This window comes from Danio aesculapii, chromosome 12, assembly GCF_903798145.1.
Source record: "Danio aesculapii chromosome 12, fDanAes4.1, whole genome shotgun sequence".
Lineage (NCBI taxonomy): Eukaryota > Metazoa > Chordata > Actinopteri > Cypriniformes > Danionidae > Danio > Danio aesculapii.
The window spans coordinates 33,549,939-33,565,342 of NC_079446.1; the positions used below are offsets into that span (position 1 = coordinate 33,549,939).

The 15,404-nt window shown below is 35.5% G+C and overlaps 1 protein-coding gene across 1 annotated transcript in view; it reads right to left on the reverse strand.

Moving 5' to 3' along the window:
• Nucleotides 1-7,384: 7,384 nt before the first annotated feature.
• rab40b (RAB40B, member RAS oncogene family) overlaps nucleotides 7,385-15,404 on the reverse strand; it is a 30,343-nt gene continuing 22,323 nt past the window's right edge. Inside the window, exons 5-6 of the mRNA XM_056469757.1 lie at nucleotides 13,802-14,024; nucleotides 7,385-8,426 (exon numbers count right to left, since the gene is read on the reverse strand). Of these exons, the coding sequence (XP_056325732.1) occupies nucleotides 8,152-8,426; nucleotides 13,802-14,024 (498 nt within the window). The 3' untranslated portion in view covers nucleotides 7,385-8,151. The remainder of the gene's footprint in view (nucleotides 8,427-13,801; nucleotides 14,025-15,404) is intronic.

The following is a 15,404-nucleotide window of genomic DNA, read 5'->3' on the forward strand; positions in this document are numbered from 1 at the left end:
CGGAAGGGCATCTGCTGCGTAAAACATATGCCGGAATAGTTTGCAGTTTATTCTGCTGTGGCGACCCCTGATAAATAAGGGACTAACTGAACAAAATTAAATGAGTGTTTCTCTGTGTCATAATCGTTATTGTTATGGTATAATGTAATCATTAGTTAAGAATTGGCTTGTGAGCTCCAAAAAGTGAACCATAAAAGCAGTTTACATCCTTTTTACATGGATCCACATAAGACACTAAAGATGACGTTGATAATGTTGTATACAAATACTGTATACACAAACTATACTATACACAAACTATACACAAACTGCCTTTGTTATTTTGACCGTCAAGTATTCATATATGCAACCCAGGCTCCTTCTGAAAGCGTACTTCTATATACATTTCTGGAAAGCGCCAAATACGTCCCAGGAGCTACGTTTATTTGCAGTTTTTGTTTTTTTTAGCGAGTCCACAAGAGGCCGCTGTGCGTGATTTTTCAGATCTCAGATTTCTCTAGCAAGTGCCATTCACATCTGCTGTTCTCTCGTAAATCCACCATAGCCCACTGTTGACTGACTGTTTGACTGACTGACTGACCAATTGGCTGACTCACCCTCCCCCTTCCCTAAACCCAACCAATAGTATTTTAAAAAGCACAGATTGACCCGACCACCCACTTCCCTAAACCCAACCGACAAATTTAAAAAGCAATTCAGAAAAAGAAAAGCCCTCACCTGATTTTTACCACATTCTCACCCTGTTATTTACTTGTTTATTTTATTTTTTGTCTTCTGTTTCTGTCTTACCTGCTTTCTGGAACCGTTCTTCACCAGACTCGAACCCCGTCATCGCGGTCATCTCCTCTCTGCGTCTCAAGTCCACCATTGTACATGGAGATCTAACTGGACAAACTGGTAACAGCGGGAAAGCCGTCCACACATTTTCAGAATGAGCATATGTCGCAATGATGCCTAAAGATACATAAAAAAATAGAAATAAATAAATGGTATTGCTTACGAAACGTTGCATAAAAGATTTGTGAATATTATAGTTTCACTAAAAATCACCCCATTTACAAGCCATAAAAATGTCTTTAATACGGGTATTATCCTTAACTTCTTCCAAAGTTGAACAATGAACAGTTGCTCTTTTCTAGTGAAATTAAAATTCTGATATTTAAGTTTAATCAACTATACCATAAACACTAGTATCATAGACATCAACAAAAATGTTAAGCAAATTTCAACAAAAACAACAACATATATTTTCTCAGTTCATGCCTTTCAAGGGGTTGAAAATGAAATCCTGCAAGTCGCACCTGCCATCAATCAAACCACACTGAGAAAGCCAGCTGATCCTCAGTGGAATCATCTTACTGCCACCTATAGGCCTTGACAAGAGAGAGACGAGGGACTTCAATTTACCACTCTTGATGTGAATGAGCATGGGCGTTGCTAGGCCTATTTTAGGGGGGCTCAGCTACTCAGCCTCCCTAAAACGTTTGCGTTTAGCTCATAAACTACATTAAATTATCGTCTTAGTCCCCTTTAAATTTGCTTTGAAAACAGCGGAAGAATTAGTCTCTTTTCCTTCTTTCGTTTTTCATTTGATCAGCAAACCACAGCCGTGCAGAGTGAGAGAACAAGGTGTGTATTTATCGATAGATTGTTATAATATCTGCTTATTTGCAGTTCTTTGCTATAGATTCACTTGTATCACTTGTACGCCAATGTCAAGGAGGAGCAATCGGGTTTCCCATCTACTGTTTTATCGGTGCTCACCTCATAATCACAGCTGTTTCCTCGAAAAACATTTCGCTATTTTAATTTCAAAATTAACTACCAATATAAAACACGTTTTGTGTTAGTGCATGTGGCATTAACTATACCATACAGTCTTGCACAGAAAGGATTATAAACAGTCACAGAACCACTTAGTGAATGTACTCATTTTAACTGTCAGAGTCACTGACAGAGATAGAAACATCGTGTGTTGCCTTGTATTAAAAATTCGTATTTATTATTGTGATTCAGATCATGAAATATGTGAATTAACCTGCAGGTTTAAAAATATCTATTTAAATTTGCAGTTTAATTAGAAAAGTGACAGTTTTATTTATTTAATACATGGAAACAAAAATGTACTTAAATATAGAAAGTGTTTTATACTACGGTAAACAGGTGTGTTGAGCCTATTTGGCTCATTCAGAACTCAAATGGCTACCTTTGTTTTTGCAATACAGTGGAATACTGCTAGTTTAGCATACAACCATTCCATATTAAACATTTGAACTTTTATTAATTTCTTCGTATTAAATTACTACTTATAAATGTAGTATTAAGCATATATATGTGTGTGAATATATATGTGCCCCTGTGAATGAGTATAGCTTTAAATGAGTATAGGGCTTTCATTATCCAAAGAGTCATGACAGTCATTCATGATGATTACCCAAGTCTACAAAACTCTTCTTCCAGTTCAATCTGATTTTCGTTATTAGAAAACGGCTAATGCATTCACCGTTATTACAGACGTGTCTTTCTTGCAATATCTACTTGTTTTCAAGAACACTGCAGATTTGCATGGGATGTATTTTACATGCACTGTGCATTGCGTTGTTTTGATAGAGTTTGTATGTCAACACAGGTGCTCTTCTGTCTGAGTACTTAAGGTATGTGTTATTTCTATTTAGAGTCAACCTTTATCAATATCCCTAGAGACATATTTCATGATTATCCTGTCTGAAAGAATTTGCACTGTATTTCCTCTCTGAGAAGACAAACGGGAGAAAAACGAGAGGTATTCAGGTGGGAGATAAAAGGAAAAATTGATATCTTCGAGAAGCTTGCAAAGCAAAGAAACAAAGATCCCCAGCGGGATTTAACAAAAAAAAAAAAAAACATCCAGGGTTGATCGGAACAAGAAAAAGAGGCTTGAACGTATATTTTGTCCTTATACATATTTCATAGTCATGCCTGTTCTGCACCCTGTAGGTACACATGCACTACCTGGTGGTCTAGTTTCCAAAAATAGACCCTTTACGTGGTTTGACAACTCCATTAAACCACCGCTGAATTAATTGCAAATGAATTATTAACAGCCAACTGTAACAGAGTTGATACTCTCACTTTAACAAGGACAGTGGTTTTCACAGGGACTGGAAGGACTGAGGGATAGACAACTAGAAAAGCTTAATGACCATAAAGTTTGAAGCAGATCTTTCTGCGCCGGCCAGATGGCAGTCCGTAAGGTGGGATGAGTTTTGACTCCATATGCGCAGTCACACCTGTGGACGATCTGTCTGTTTTTTTGGCTCACCGTGCTCCCAGTCAGAGTCTGGTGTGAGATATACAGCATCCAAAACACTGTGGCTCAGTGCTTATCTGACCGCTCGGACAATGTAGCTTGGTGTGAAGGGATATGCAAATCTGCCTGATAAAATCAGCCCTAGATTAGGTCTAATATTTATCAAAGGAAGCAAATTATGTTTTTGACATGAGCTACCATTAAAGGGAAGAGAGAGAGACGCATCATGAATATTTCATAGGGGTGAAAACATTATCTATGAAAAGAAACATGCGAGAACACAGCTAATAAAATAATGGCCTGTTCCAGCTTTCATGGCAGTTATGTGATAAGCAGAAAAATTGGGATGCATGAAGTAGTTCATGAATATAAAGTTAACTTGCTGGAGCATTAATGCTGTTGCCCTTGCCAATATTGTATGTGTGAAACATATATTTAGATTTTAGACTGAATGACTTTCATTAAGCGTGTCGTTTCTGCAGCATTAGTTTTGTGCTATCAGAGATACTATCAGAGATACCCCCCCACTACCAATCACCCCCACTCCCGCCTCCGCTCTTCACTTTTGTCACCACCCCTTCATCTTTGTCACACCCCTACTCTTTTCTAGGGATGGGATGATAACCGTTTTAAAGGTATTGAGGTTTGGAAAAGTCAAGGTTTTAAAACTGCCAACATTAACTGCTAAACTGAACTGAATTTAAACACTAAAAACTGAACTACACTGTTCCAATTTACTATGACCTTTTATGTGAAGCTGCTTTGACACAATCTACATTGTATAAGCGCTATACAAATAAAGGTGAATTGAATTGAATTTTCTGTAATACCATTCCTAAGGTATGTGTAAGATTTTTATTTACATTTTTTTGTTGTTGTTTTTTAATGACAGCAGTATCTCCAGCAAAAAATATCATGACAGCAGAAGTCAATCATTTGATTTATTTAGCCTGACATGTTTACTATTCCAAAATATTATAAATCTTTTAAAAAATTTATATATTGTGTTCAAAGGGGAAAAAAGTTTTTGTTTTTTACCCAGAAATGTTAAATAATATATTTTAGATTAGTAATCACAATAATGTGATACTGTAAAACCGTGAAATTTTTATCCATGGTTATCATACCATCAGAATCTTATACCGTCCCATGACTACTCTTCAACTTCATCACAATCATAACCCCCATCCCGCTCTTCACCTTCATCATTATTCTAATAACATACCCCTATATACATTTCCAGAAAGAGCAAAATATGTCCCAGGAGCTACGTTTTTTTGCAGTTTTTGTTTTGCAGAGGCCACTGTGTACACTTTTTCAGATCTCAAATTTCTCTTGTAAGTGCCATTCGCGCCTGCTGTTCTAGTGTAAATCCAATCGATTGACTGACCAACCGACCGATAACCCCACCCTCCCCTTACTGCAGCCTGATTTTTACAGCATTTTCAGATTTTACCACATGCTCACCCTGTTATTTACTATTTTATTTTTTGCCTTTTGTCTTACCCGCTTTCTGGAACCATTCTTCGCAGGACTTGAACCCTGTTGTTGCAATCATCTCCACTCTGCGTCTCAAGTCTGCCGACGTACATGTCGAGCTACCGGACAAACTGGTAACAGCGAAAAAGACATGGAGGTGAACGGTCAGCTGGTAGGCAAGAAAAGGAATGGCTTCGTACCACCTAGTAGCGTTTCTTTTTAAAGTGTGAAATGCAGCCATACATAGCTCTGGCTACATAATTCGCGATCGCAAGAAATTTTTATAGGGTTACATTTTCAGAATGAGTCTATGTTGAATTTATCAGGGGTCACCACAGCACAATGAACCGTCAACTACTCTGGCATTAGTGTTACCTACCGGATGCCTGTCCAACCAGCAACCCAGTACTGGAAAATTGTGTACAAATTAAATCTCAATAATTAATACATATATTTTATATTGCAGGGTGTTTACACAAGATTATTGCTTAAAAACATGAAGGATGTATATATTTTTTTCTAAATTTGAATTTTTATATTAAGTTTACTGAGTAAAATGAGTTAGATTTTAATTATGTATTATTATATAAATAATAATAACCAGATTTTTAGATGCATAACATATTAATATAATTTATGAATCACTGTTATTGCATATCATTTTAAATTAAGATGTTTAAAAAGTATAATTTGCATAATTTGCTGTGATATGTTTAACCAAACAAGTTTCTTGTCTAATAAATGCTTAGTTATATTGTATAGGAATGAAGTCAGAATGTAGGACTCCTATTTTTTTAACTAATTTAAAAAATATTTTTCTATAAAATTGTAAGTATGAATTTCTAATAAAAACATTAGAAATATTATTATTTTTAAATTGTTAGATGGTTCCCTGCATGATTAACATTATTTAAGATGCAAAACTGACTTATACAGTATTTGACATATACGTAAATTAATCAAATAGCATTAAAACAAGCTCAATCAGGAAATCTTAAAAAAAAAAAAAATCTCCCAGCCTAATGTTTAGCTGTCTTAAAAATAAAATGTGCATGCTGCAAGAAGCTTTAAGAATGCACAATTGCTGAAATGCTGCTTAAAAACAGCAAACGTTTCTGTACTCTTAACTTGTGCAACCAAAGCAAAACATGCTTTAGTTTCAGTTCTTGATTGTAGACAAGATAGTTGGATAACTAAGTAGCCACCAATACTCATGTATGTAAACAGTGTCTTACAGCATGTTTATATCACAACTTACATCCCAGCATGTACAATTTAATGCATTTTGAACCTTTTTGGCAGCTGACCCTCTTTTAGCTTATTATATGAGGTCGAAGGACATGACTGAAGGCCAACTGACCAGTCCAGAGGGAACTTCTAGTTGTTCATGCATCAAAAAAGCCCCTCATAACTCCTGTCTGACAGGTCCACTAATCCAATGTGTCACAGTATAGGAGCATATGCATGTGCACATGCCTGTTCTCGACCTTCTATTAGCTGTACGGGTCAGCCATTTGTCTTACTGTGACAGGGTCATTCACCCTGTGCCTTGAAAAAAAAAGGCATGTCCTTATCATTTCATCTCAGGATGATGTTATATGACCAAATACATGAGCAGGTCAAAAAGTGTCACTAAAACACTGTATATTCAAACTACAATATTCCCCCATTTTATAAACGCATAATAAAAAATAAAGTGAATGCTTATTTACAGTTAATAATTAATCACAAGTGGCAATACTAAGTGTAAGATTGGAACAGGACAATTTGATCCAAATCAAGTGGTCTTATAATAGCACATAGATGTGTGAAGTATGCCCTCTGCAGGTTGTTTCATATTTAAGGATTTGTGAACTGCCTATATCCTTTCCCATATCATAGAATACAAAAGTATCCTATACAGCTGACTTTTTTTCCTCAAAAAGTTTGCCTTCAAATTTTTATTTTTCCTGTTTTTATCTGATGTTGGCTAAAAAATTCAAATACTGTGTTCAAGTTCAGGGCGAATTTGACCCAAAGATCTGAGCAGACTGAATCAAATATTATATGAATTCATTATATCACGAGGGTGTGTGCTTCAAAACCTTATATTAGGATTTGAATAGAATTTGGTAGATTTTCTTTAATCCAATCAGGATTATCGCGATCCTACCTGAAATGGTGGATTTTATGTAGGCCTACAACAAGCAGGGCTAATAAAACTTAGAACTTGTCAAAAAAGCGAAGGAAAAGTTAAAATACACGTTGTTTCTAAAATACCCACGAGACCTAAAACATGCATGTTAACATGAAATCTAGTTAAAAGTCGTACCACTTCCAACCTTATCCGCAATATGTGAAAGGATATTATTTTAAACAGCTAAGTTTTATTCAACCGCCTGTAAAGTAGACCCACACTAAAAGGATAATTTAGACTACAGTTAATCCATTGACCGGTCAAATTTAGCAGATTTAATAATAATAACAATCTTGTTATTTTTATTTCACCAATCTAACTTAATCTCTACCACAAATGTTAGTAGCAGAACCCATTTATATATTTTAAGACACCCCTAAAAGAAATCAAACACTGCTCTCTAGTGGACATATGCTTAACAAAAGACACCAATGCCTTGATTTTATCACTGATGTTTATTTAAAACCTGATATGGTAGCATGTTAGAAATTTCTGTTTGCTTGCAGTGTAAATCTGAAACGTTTCATTGTGACAAGTGAAGCCACATTTGAATCTCCCACATCTTTGGTGTGTTTCCCATACAAACATATTGTTTAATAACAATATTGGTCACAGATCAAGTGTATCACAATAATTAAGAATTCTAACAATGTAGTATCAAACAAAAATTATATACACAATACAAAGAGCCGTGTGTCTCAACCTTGACCTTTCTCTCCTAGCCCCTGAAAAGTGTCTGAATAAAAGTATTAAAGAAATTAAGCTGGTATTACTTATCAGAAAGGTCCATTTCGAAACTGATAACATTACAGGAACGCCGTCTGTTTCTCCTGCTGACTTGGTCCAAGTTCAGTAGCTAAAAAAAGAGAGAATCCTCCACAGGAAAATGCAGTACCATCAATACATATACAAGACAAAATAACTTGTACGTATATTTAACCAATGCAGAGCATTATAAAGGCTTGGAAACACTTAGAAACAGATCCTCTTTTGTACTTGTGTCCGGCGATCACAATCGGATATGGCCAGGAGGATATGTTTTACACAAACCAACATGTTGAACAAGTTCAAGAACACTTACTATATCAAAGAGCCACAGTTCTGTATCTTGGTTCTTATTTATTGTAAGACTCTGGTGGCTGTGAACACTAGCTCCTTGTTTAATTGCATTGTGAATGTGTACTGTAAATACAGCGACTGCATCGATCTATGAAATCTTGCAGCTCGTCCGTGTGCAGTGCTGGGATGGGCTCAGTGGTGGATAGATGATTTTGGATTTTTTGGTTCCGTTCCGTTTTTTAGCACTGCTAGGTATGACCGAATAGGAACGGCCGTGCATCATTCTGGTGTTGACCAGGCCGTTGGCCATGGAGAAGGACTTAAGATGGCTCTTTAAGGCAACAGGAAGGGGAAGTTTGTCCACGAGATGCACTGGAGTGCAGGAAACGATAGAACGACAGCACAGGTCTTGCAGACTTAACACTGTATGAAAGAAAACAACAGGTTTAGGGTAAAAGCAACATATTAAGGACCATCAAAACATCCTCAGTTCACAGTCATAGAAAAAAGCATGGCTGAATATATAGAAGATGTTTTTTTTTGATAAACTACTGCTAAAACTATGAATTTCATTTACATTTGTGTAATGACCAAGTGGCGTTGTTATTAAGCATGGGAAGTTTCACAGGCAATATGTGTTAGGATTTTATTTTAAACTGCTAAATTTTATTTAACCGTCTATAAAGTAGACCCACACTAAAAGGACAATTTAGACGACAGTTAATCCATTGACTGGTCGAATTTAGCGGATTTATTAATAATAACAATCTTGTTATTTTTATTTCACCAATCTAACTTAATCTCTACCACAAATTTAGTAGCAGAACCCATTCATGTTTTAAGACCCCACCTAAAAGAAAACAAACACTGCTCTCTAGTGGACACATGCTTAACAAAAGAACCAATGCCTTGATTTTATCACTGATGTTTATTGAAATCCTGATATGGTAGCATGTTAGATATTTCTGTTTGGTTGCAGTGCGAATCTGAAACATTAGCATTGCATAAAACACTACATAAAAAAGTAAACAACAGGTTTAGGGTAAAAGCAACATATTAAGAACCATCAAAACATCCTCAGTTCATTCATTCATTTTCTTTTTCGGCTTAGTCTCTTTATTAATCTGGGGTCACCACAGCGGAATCAAGTTGGCGGTTCATTCCACTGAGGCGACCTCTGATTAATAAAGGGACTAAGCTGAAAAGAAAATGATTAATATAATAAAATAAAATTAAATATAATATAATATAATATAATATAATATAATATAATATAATATAATATAATATAATATAATATAATATAGAGTTTGCATGGTTTCCCCGTGTTTGCGTGGGTTTCCTCCGGTGCTCCGGTTTCCCCCTCAAGTCCAAAGACATGTGGCATAGGTTAATTGGGTAGGCTAAACTGTCTGTAGTGTATGTGTGTGAATGAGGGTGTATGGATGTTTCCCAATGATGGAATGCAGCTGGAAGGGCATCTGCTGTGTAAAACATATGCTGTATAAGTTGGCGGTTCATTCCGCTGTGGTCACCCCAGTTTAATAAAGGGGCTGAGCCAAAAAGAAAATGAAACAGATAAAATACTATAATATACTATAATATAATATACTATAATATAATATAATATAATATAATATAATATAATATAATATAATATAATATAATATAATATAATAAGACTTTAGTAAAAAAAAATATATACAAAAAAATCTGTTATTATTTGTTTTCTGGATTTACCATGAATATTAATGTGTTGCGATTCATGTGTAAATTGTTAATTGTTTTTAATTCTCATAGTGCTGATAATGTACCTTACAAAATTCGATTATTGGCAAAGAAAGACAATAGTTACACCAGCAGCTATGGGTATTAATTTAGTTTTGCCTGTATATAGCCTGATATTTTATTTGATTCTCAAAGTGTCTGTAACTGTTGTTGTACATTATAAAACCACCGTTTCAGTTAAAAATCTTTATGAGAGGTCAATTTTTAAGAAAACATCACTGCCATTTTTGATCAGCCTGAGCTTTAAAAACAAATTTCCACTTTCGTGTGAACTACCCCTTTAAGAAATGTTTGTCTTCTAAGGATGAAGTCATCTAATGGAAGCACAAAGTTGTTTTATAATATTCCTTGACCTTTAAATAATCTCTAGTCAAAATAAACATCTGATGCTTTTATTCCGTAAATGTTTTCATAGCACTTGACCTTGTTCCTACAATCCATTTTTCTAGCATGAGCCAAAGCTATGATTATTAAGAGCTAAAATGTGCTGTGGAGGCGGCAAGCCATTACATTGATATTTAAACACTGGTTGTCACTGCTCTAAGCTGTATATAAAGTCTCAAAGCACATCATTCTTCAGGTTTCTTAAGCGTTCCTTTGGCCTCTATATAATTGCAGCATCGGTCTAAGAGAGAACAACATGTATGGCTGTTGCTTATGTGGTCAATCTCAGAAAAGGCTCTTCTTAAAGATGCTCGTTGTTAATCTATGACAGTGTTCTTTAATGCATCATCTCATGTCAGAAGCATTTATGATGAAGCCTGTTTAATTCCCTGAGAGAACATTTCCAACCTCAGCAACATAATGAGTCAGAAAGAGATGTTGATGGAAGAATGGAAAAACAAGACAACGATGATATTGTTGAAAAAGACAATCCTTTTCTCTGTATATAATTATGTTACTTACATTTATGTGACTGTAAATGATTTGATTTTGATTTAATTAATTAATTTATTTCAAATAGAAATTTCATACATAAAAATTCTTTAATAAAAAATACATTTCAACATGGTCAAAATGGAGCGGGATAAAGCACAAGCTTATTATTTTCTCACCCTATTACCACACACATCATTCATCTATTACTTAAACTTATTGCTTCAAAAACAATAATACAAATATATATTTATTTCCTTCGGCTGAGTCCCTTATTTATCAGGGGTCACCACAGGGGAATGAACCACCAACTATTCGCAACGGATGCCCTTCCAGCCGCAACCCAGTACTGGGAAACCGGTTCATCCAATTCACCTATTTAGTAGTTTATCTAATTCACCTATAATGCATCTCTTTGGACTTGTGGGGGAAACCGGAGCACCCAAAGGAAACCCACTCGAACACGGGGAGAACATGCAAACTCCACACAGAAATGCCAGCTGGCCCTGACGGGACTTGAACCAGGGATCTTCTTGCTGTGAGACGACCACTGACCACTGAGCCACTGTGCTGCAATAATATAATATAATATAATATAATATAATATAATATAATATAATATAATATAATATAATATAATATAATATAATATAATATAATATAATATAATATAGGGTGACGCGGTGGCACAGTGCGTAGTGCTGTCGCCTCACAGCAAGAAGGTCGCTGGTTCGAGCAGCGGCTTGGTCAGTTGGCATTTCTATGTGGAGTTTGCATGTTTACTCTGTGTTCACGTGGGTTTCCTTTGGGTGCTCGGGTTTCCCCTACAGTCCAAAGACATGTGCTACAGGTAAGGGTAAGCTAAACTGTCCGTAGTGTATGTGTTTGAATGAGAGTGTATAGGTGTTTCCAAGTGATGGGCTGCAGCTGGAAGCTGCTGGGCATCTGCTGTGTAAAACATATGCTGGATAAATTGGGGGTTCATTCCGCTATGGCGACCCCAGATTAATAAAGGGACTATAACATAACATAACATAACATAACATAACATAACATAACATAATAATTTTTATTATTTTTAATTTGCATGTCCTCCTCGTGGTTCCCGTGGATTTCCTCCGGGCACTCCGGTTTCCCCCCACAAGTCCAAAGACATGCGGTATAGGTGAATTAAGTAAGCTAAATTGGCCGTTTTGTATTTGTGTGAAAGAGTGTGTATGGATGTTTCCCAGTGTTGGGTTGCGGCTGGAAGGGCATCTGCTGCGTAAAATATATGCTGGATAAGTTGGTGGTTCATTCCTCTGTGGGGACCGCTGATGAATATATGGACTAAGTGGAAAAGAAAATTAATAAATTTTTTTATAGATTTTTTCACTTTCTTTTGATATACTGGAATGATTGGGTAGTGATAAAATTATTGAGTAAAATTATAATATTTGATATATTCTGTTAAGGTCTGATATAATTTACACCAAATTTCAAATCTAAATATTCGCATTTAGACAGAAAATTTCAACTGGTTAGAATAACAAATATTTTCATTTGTTTCGTGGTTATTCCCCTTTCCTCAACATTTAAGGTATACTGTATATTAATCTGTTGTGATTTTCTGCAAAAATGTTCTTAATTGAAATCTGAAGACACGTTTATTGTTTTTAAAATAAAACATAACTATTAATATACATACATTAATGGCAAATCTAGAGAAATAATAACATTAAACATTTCTTTTTTTTACAGAGCTGTATGTGGTATGTCTGCATGCACCGACATGCATATAAATCAGTCACTATATATTTCACACATCCGCACAATGTGATTTCTCAACTCATATTCAATAGGACATTATGAAAGAGAATTATATATTTAAGTCAATTTACAACCTGATTTATTATATAACGCATCAACAAAGACCCAAAAATATATTGTTTCCTGAATCATCCACTCTAAAACGTTTTTACTTTCTGTAATTTATAAAATAGAGGGGGGGGGGGGGTGGGGGGGGGGGGGGGGGGGGGGGTTAGCGATGTAGCAAGATGTTACTGGTTCGAGTCTCGGCTGAGCCGAGGGTTTTGCGTGGGTTTTCTCCGGGTGCTCCGGTTTCCCCCACAGTCCAATGTGCTATAAGTGACGTGTGCTATAAGTGAACTGGGTAAACAAAATCGATCGTAGTGTATAGGTGTGTGTGTAAATGTGAAAGAGTATGGGCCAGGCTAGCAAAATTCATGTGGCTCATATCCGGCCTACACCAGACTCTTACATCTGGCCCACATACCGCATGGAATGATGGCACTTGGACGGTCCGCTCCTGTTTGCCACTCTAGGCTCACAGCCATATTAGCCAAAGCTTACTATGCCAAATATTCACCCAAAGTGGGTGAATACGTTTTAAGATAACTGGGTCACATTTGCCATATCTTCTCTGGGCCACTTTAGGCTCAAAGCCACACTAGCCAGAGTTTACAGTGCCAAATAATTGACAAAAGTGGCCCACATTTGTTTTAGCATAACTGGGCCACATTTGCTATAACTTCTCTGGGCCACTTTAGGCTCACAGCCCATTAGCCAGAGCTTACTGTGCCGAATATTTGCCAAAAGTGGCCCAAATATGTCTTAAGATAACTGGGTCACATTTGCACCTACACATTTTTGCCAACTGCGGCCCACATTTGTGCTCTGTCATTTGGGCCAAATTTACCGATTTCCACATGGGCCACATTAGGCTCACATTCAGATTACATTTTGCCATAAGTGCCAAATTTTTGTCTTAAATGGCCCTTATATTAATTTGAATCTTTGGCCCCCTTTTGCCATTGTACATGTATGTACATTCGTATGCTATCTGTGTTTCCCAGTACTGGGTTACGGCTGAAAGGGCATCCGCTGTGTAAAACATATGCCGGAAGAGTTGTCGATTTATTTCGCTGTGGCGACCCCTAATAAATAAGAGACTAAGCCAATGGAAAATGGATCAATGTGTAAAATAAACGTATAGAATATACTGTATTTAATAGAGATATTGTTACTCGAGTGGCCGGAGAGTGCATATCAAAATGTAGAGACAAAGCCTTGTTTATGTAAAAAATAAATGCTCTATGTAGTTTGTCTGAAGCCTAATAATAGAGGCTTGTTACCTTTATTGGGTCTCCAGAGTCGCTCCATGCCGTGCCTCATGAGTACAATGCGGGCCAGTTCAGTGAAGGACTCGGTGATGTTGAAGTTACAGAGGGGGCTGACCTCGAAAAACGTGACGCCCAGTCGCTCCGCAAAAGCCTGGGCATGTTCGGTGGTCACCTGACGCTTATAGGCCAGGTGAAGCCGGTTGCCCACCAGGATCTTGGGGACACCTGGTGCATGCTGGGTTTTGGGGAAAAAAAGTGAATTAATGGTTATAAAAGAGCTCTTTAGAATGATTGGTTTTGTTTTATATTTTCAGTCAAAAGTTTGGGATCAGTAGAGATTTTATTTTAACTTTAAAAAAATATGATAAATATTTGTACAATTTAAAATAAGTTTTCTATACTCAAATAATTGAATATAGTTTAAAATTGTATTTATTACAAGTCAGACATTCAATAAAAGGAACTGCTGGTTACTTCTATAAAGCAAAAAGTCAAATATTACTTTCCTTTCCCACTATAAATTGATAATTGACTAAGATCTGTGATTTTATTGTGCATATTTGTTTGGATGACCTTGTTGTGTTTATTTATTTTTTTGCTACTTTATATATTTATTTTATTTACTATTTGTTTGAATAATTTTTTATTAGTGATTTTGTATATAAATTTTTGCATTCAGTATCGGTAATTGTATCTGAGTCTACCACAAAAACGTAAAGAAATCATTGTATAATATGTACTTTATCAATTATTATTGGCACTCAGTCATTAATAATGCTAACAATATTAAAATAATTTTCCTGATTCATAGTTTTGTGGAAACCCTAATCCATTTTAATTTAGAACTTTAAAATAACATTAAAATAACATTTATTAGATTTTTTATTAACATTATACATGCCCATACTTTTACTTTTGAACAATTTAATTAATATGTCCTTGATGAATAAAAACAAATACATTTTAATGGCACCATTAAATGGCACTGTATTACCGTATACACAAAAATATGAAACAGCCCAACAGTTGAAAACACTTATAATAATGATAATATTAATAATAACAATAATAAATGTTTCCTGAGCAGCAGATCATCACACTAAAAATTGATTTCTGAAGTATCATCTGACAATGAACATTAGATTAATGATGCTTGCTGAAAATTTAGCTTTATTTTTTAGGACTATTTTTGTAACTCAATTATGATAATTTCCTTATCCCAAACGTTTGACCTGAAGTGTATGTGGACCTTTGAAAATCTGTGTCACTTTGAAATAACTTGTGCATCATCATCCCCCTGCAATTTACACAGATTAGTTAAAAAACCTCAATTACTACCATTTAAAAACATATTTTTAACAACTAGTTGCATAAAACAGCACATTCCTACACTGATCTACACCACAAAAAGCTGTTAGTTACTTTACTTTAAAAAAAAGTGAGTAAACATGTTGTCTTAAAAGCAACAAGTTGACTTTACGTTAAAAAGTAAGTAAATCAATTGTAACTCAGAAAGGCCAAGTTGACTTCACTTAATTTTATAATTATGCACATAATTCATTTACTTAAAAATTTGACGTCCATGCGTTTACTCCAATTTAAATACAGTCAACTA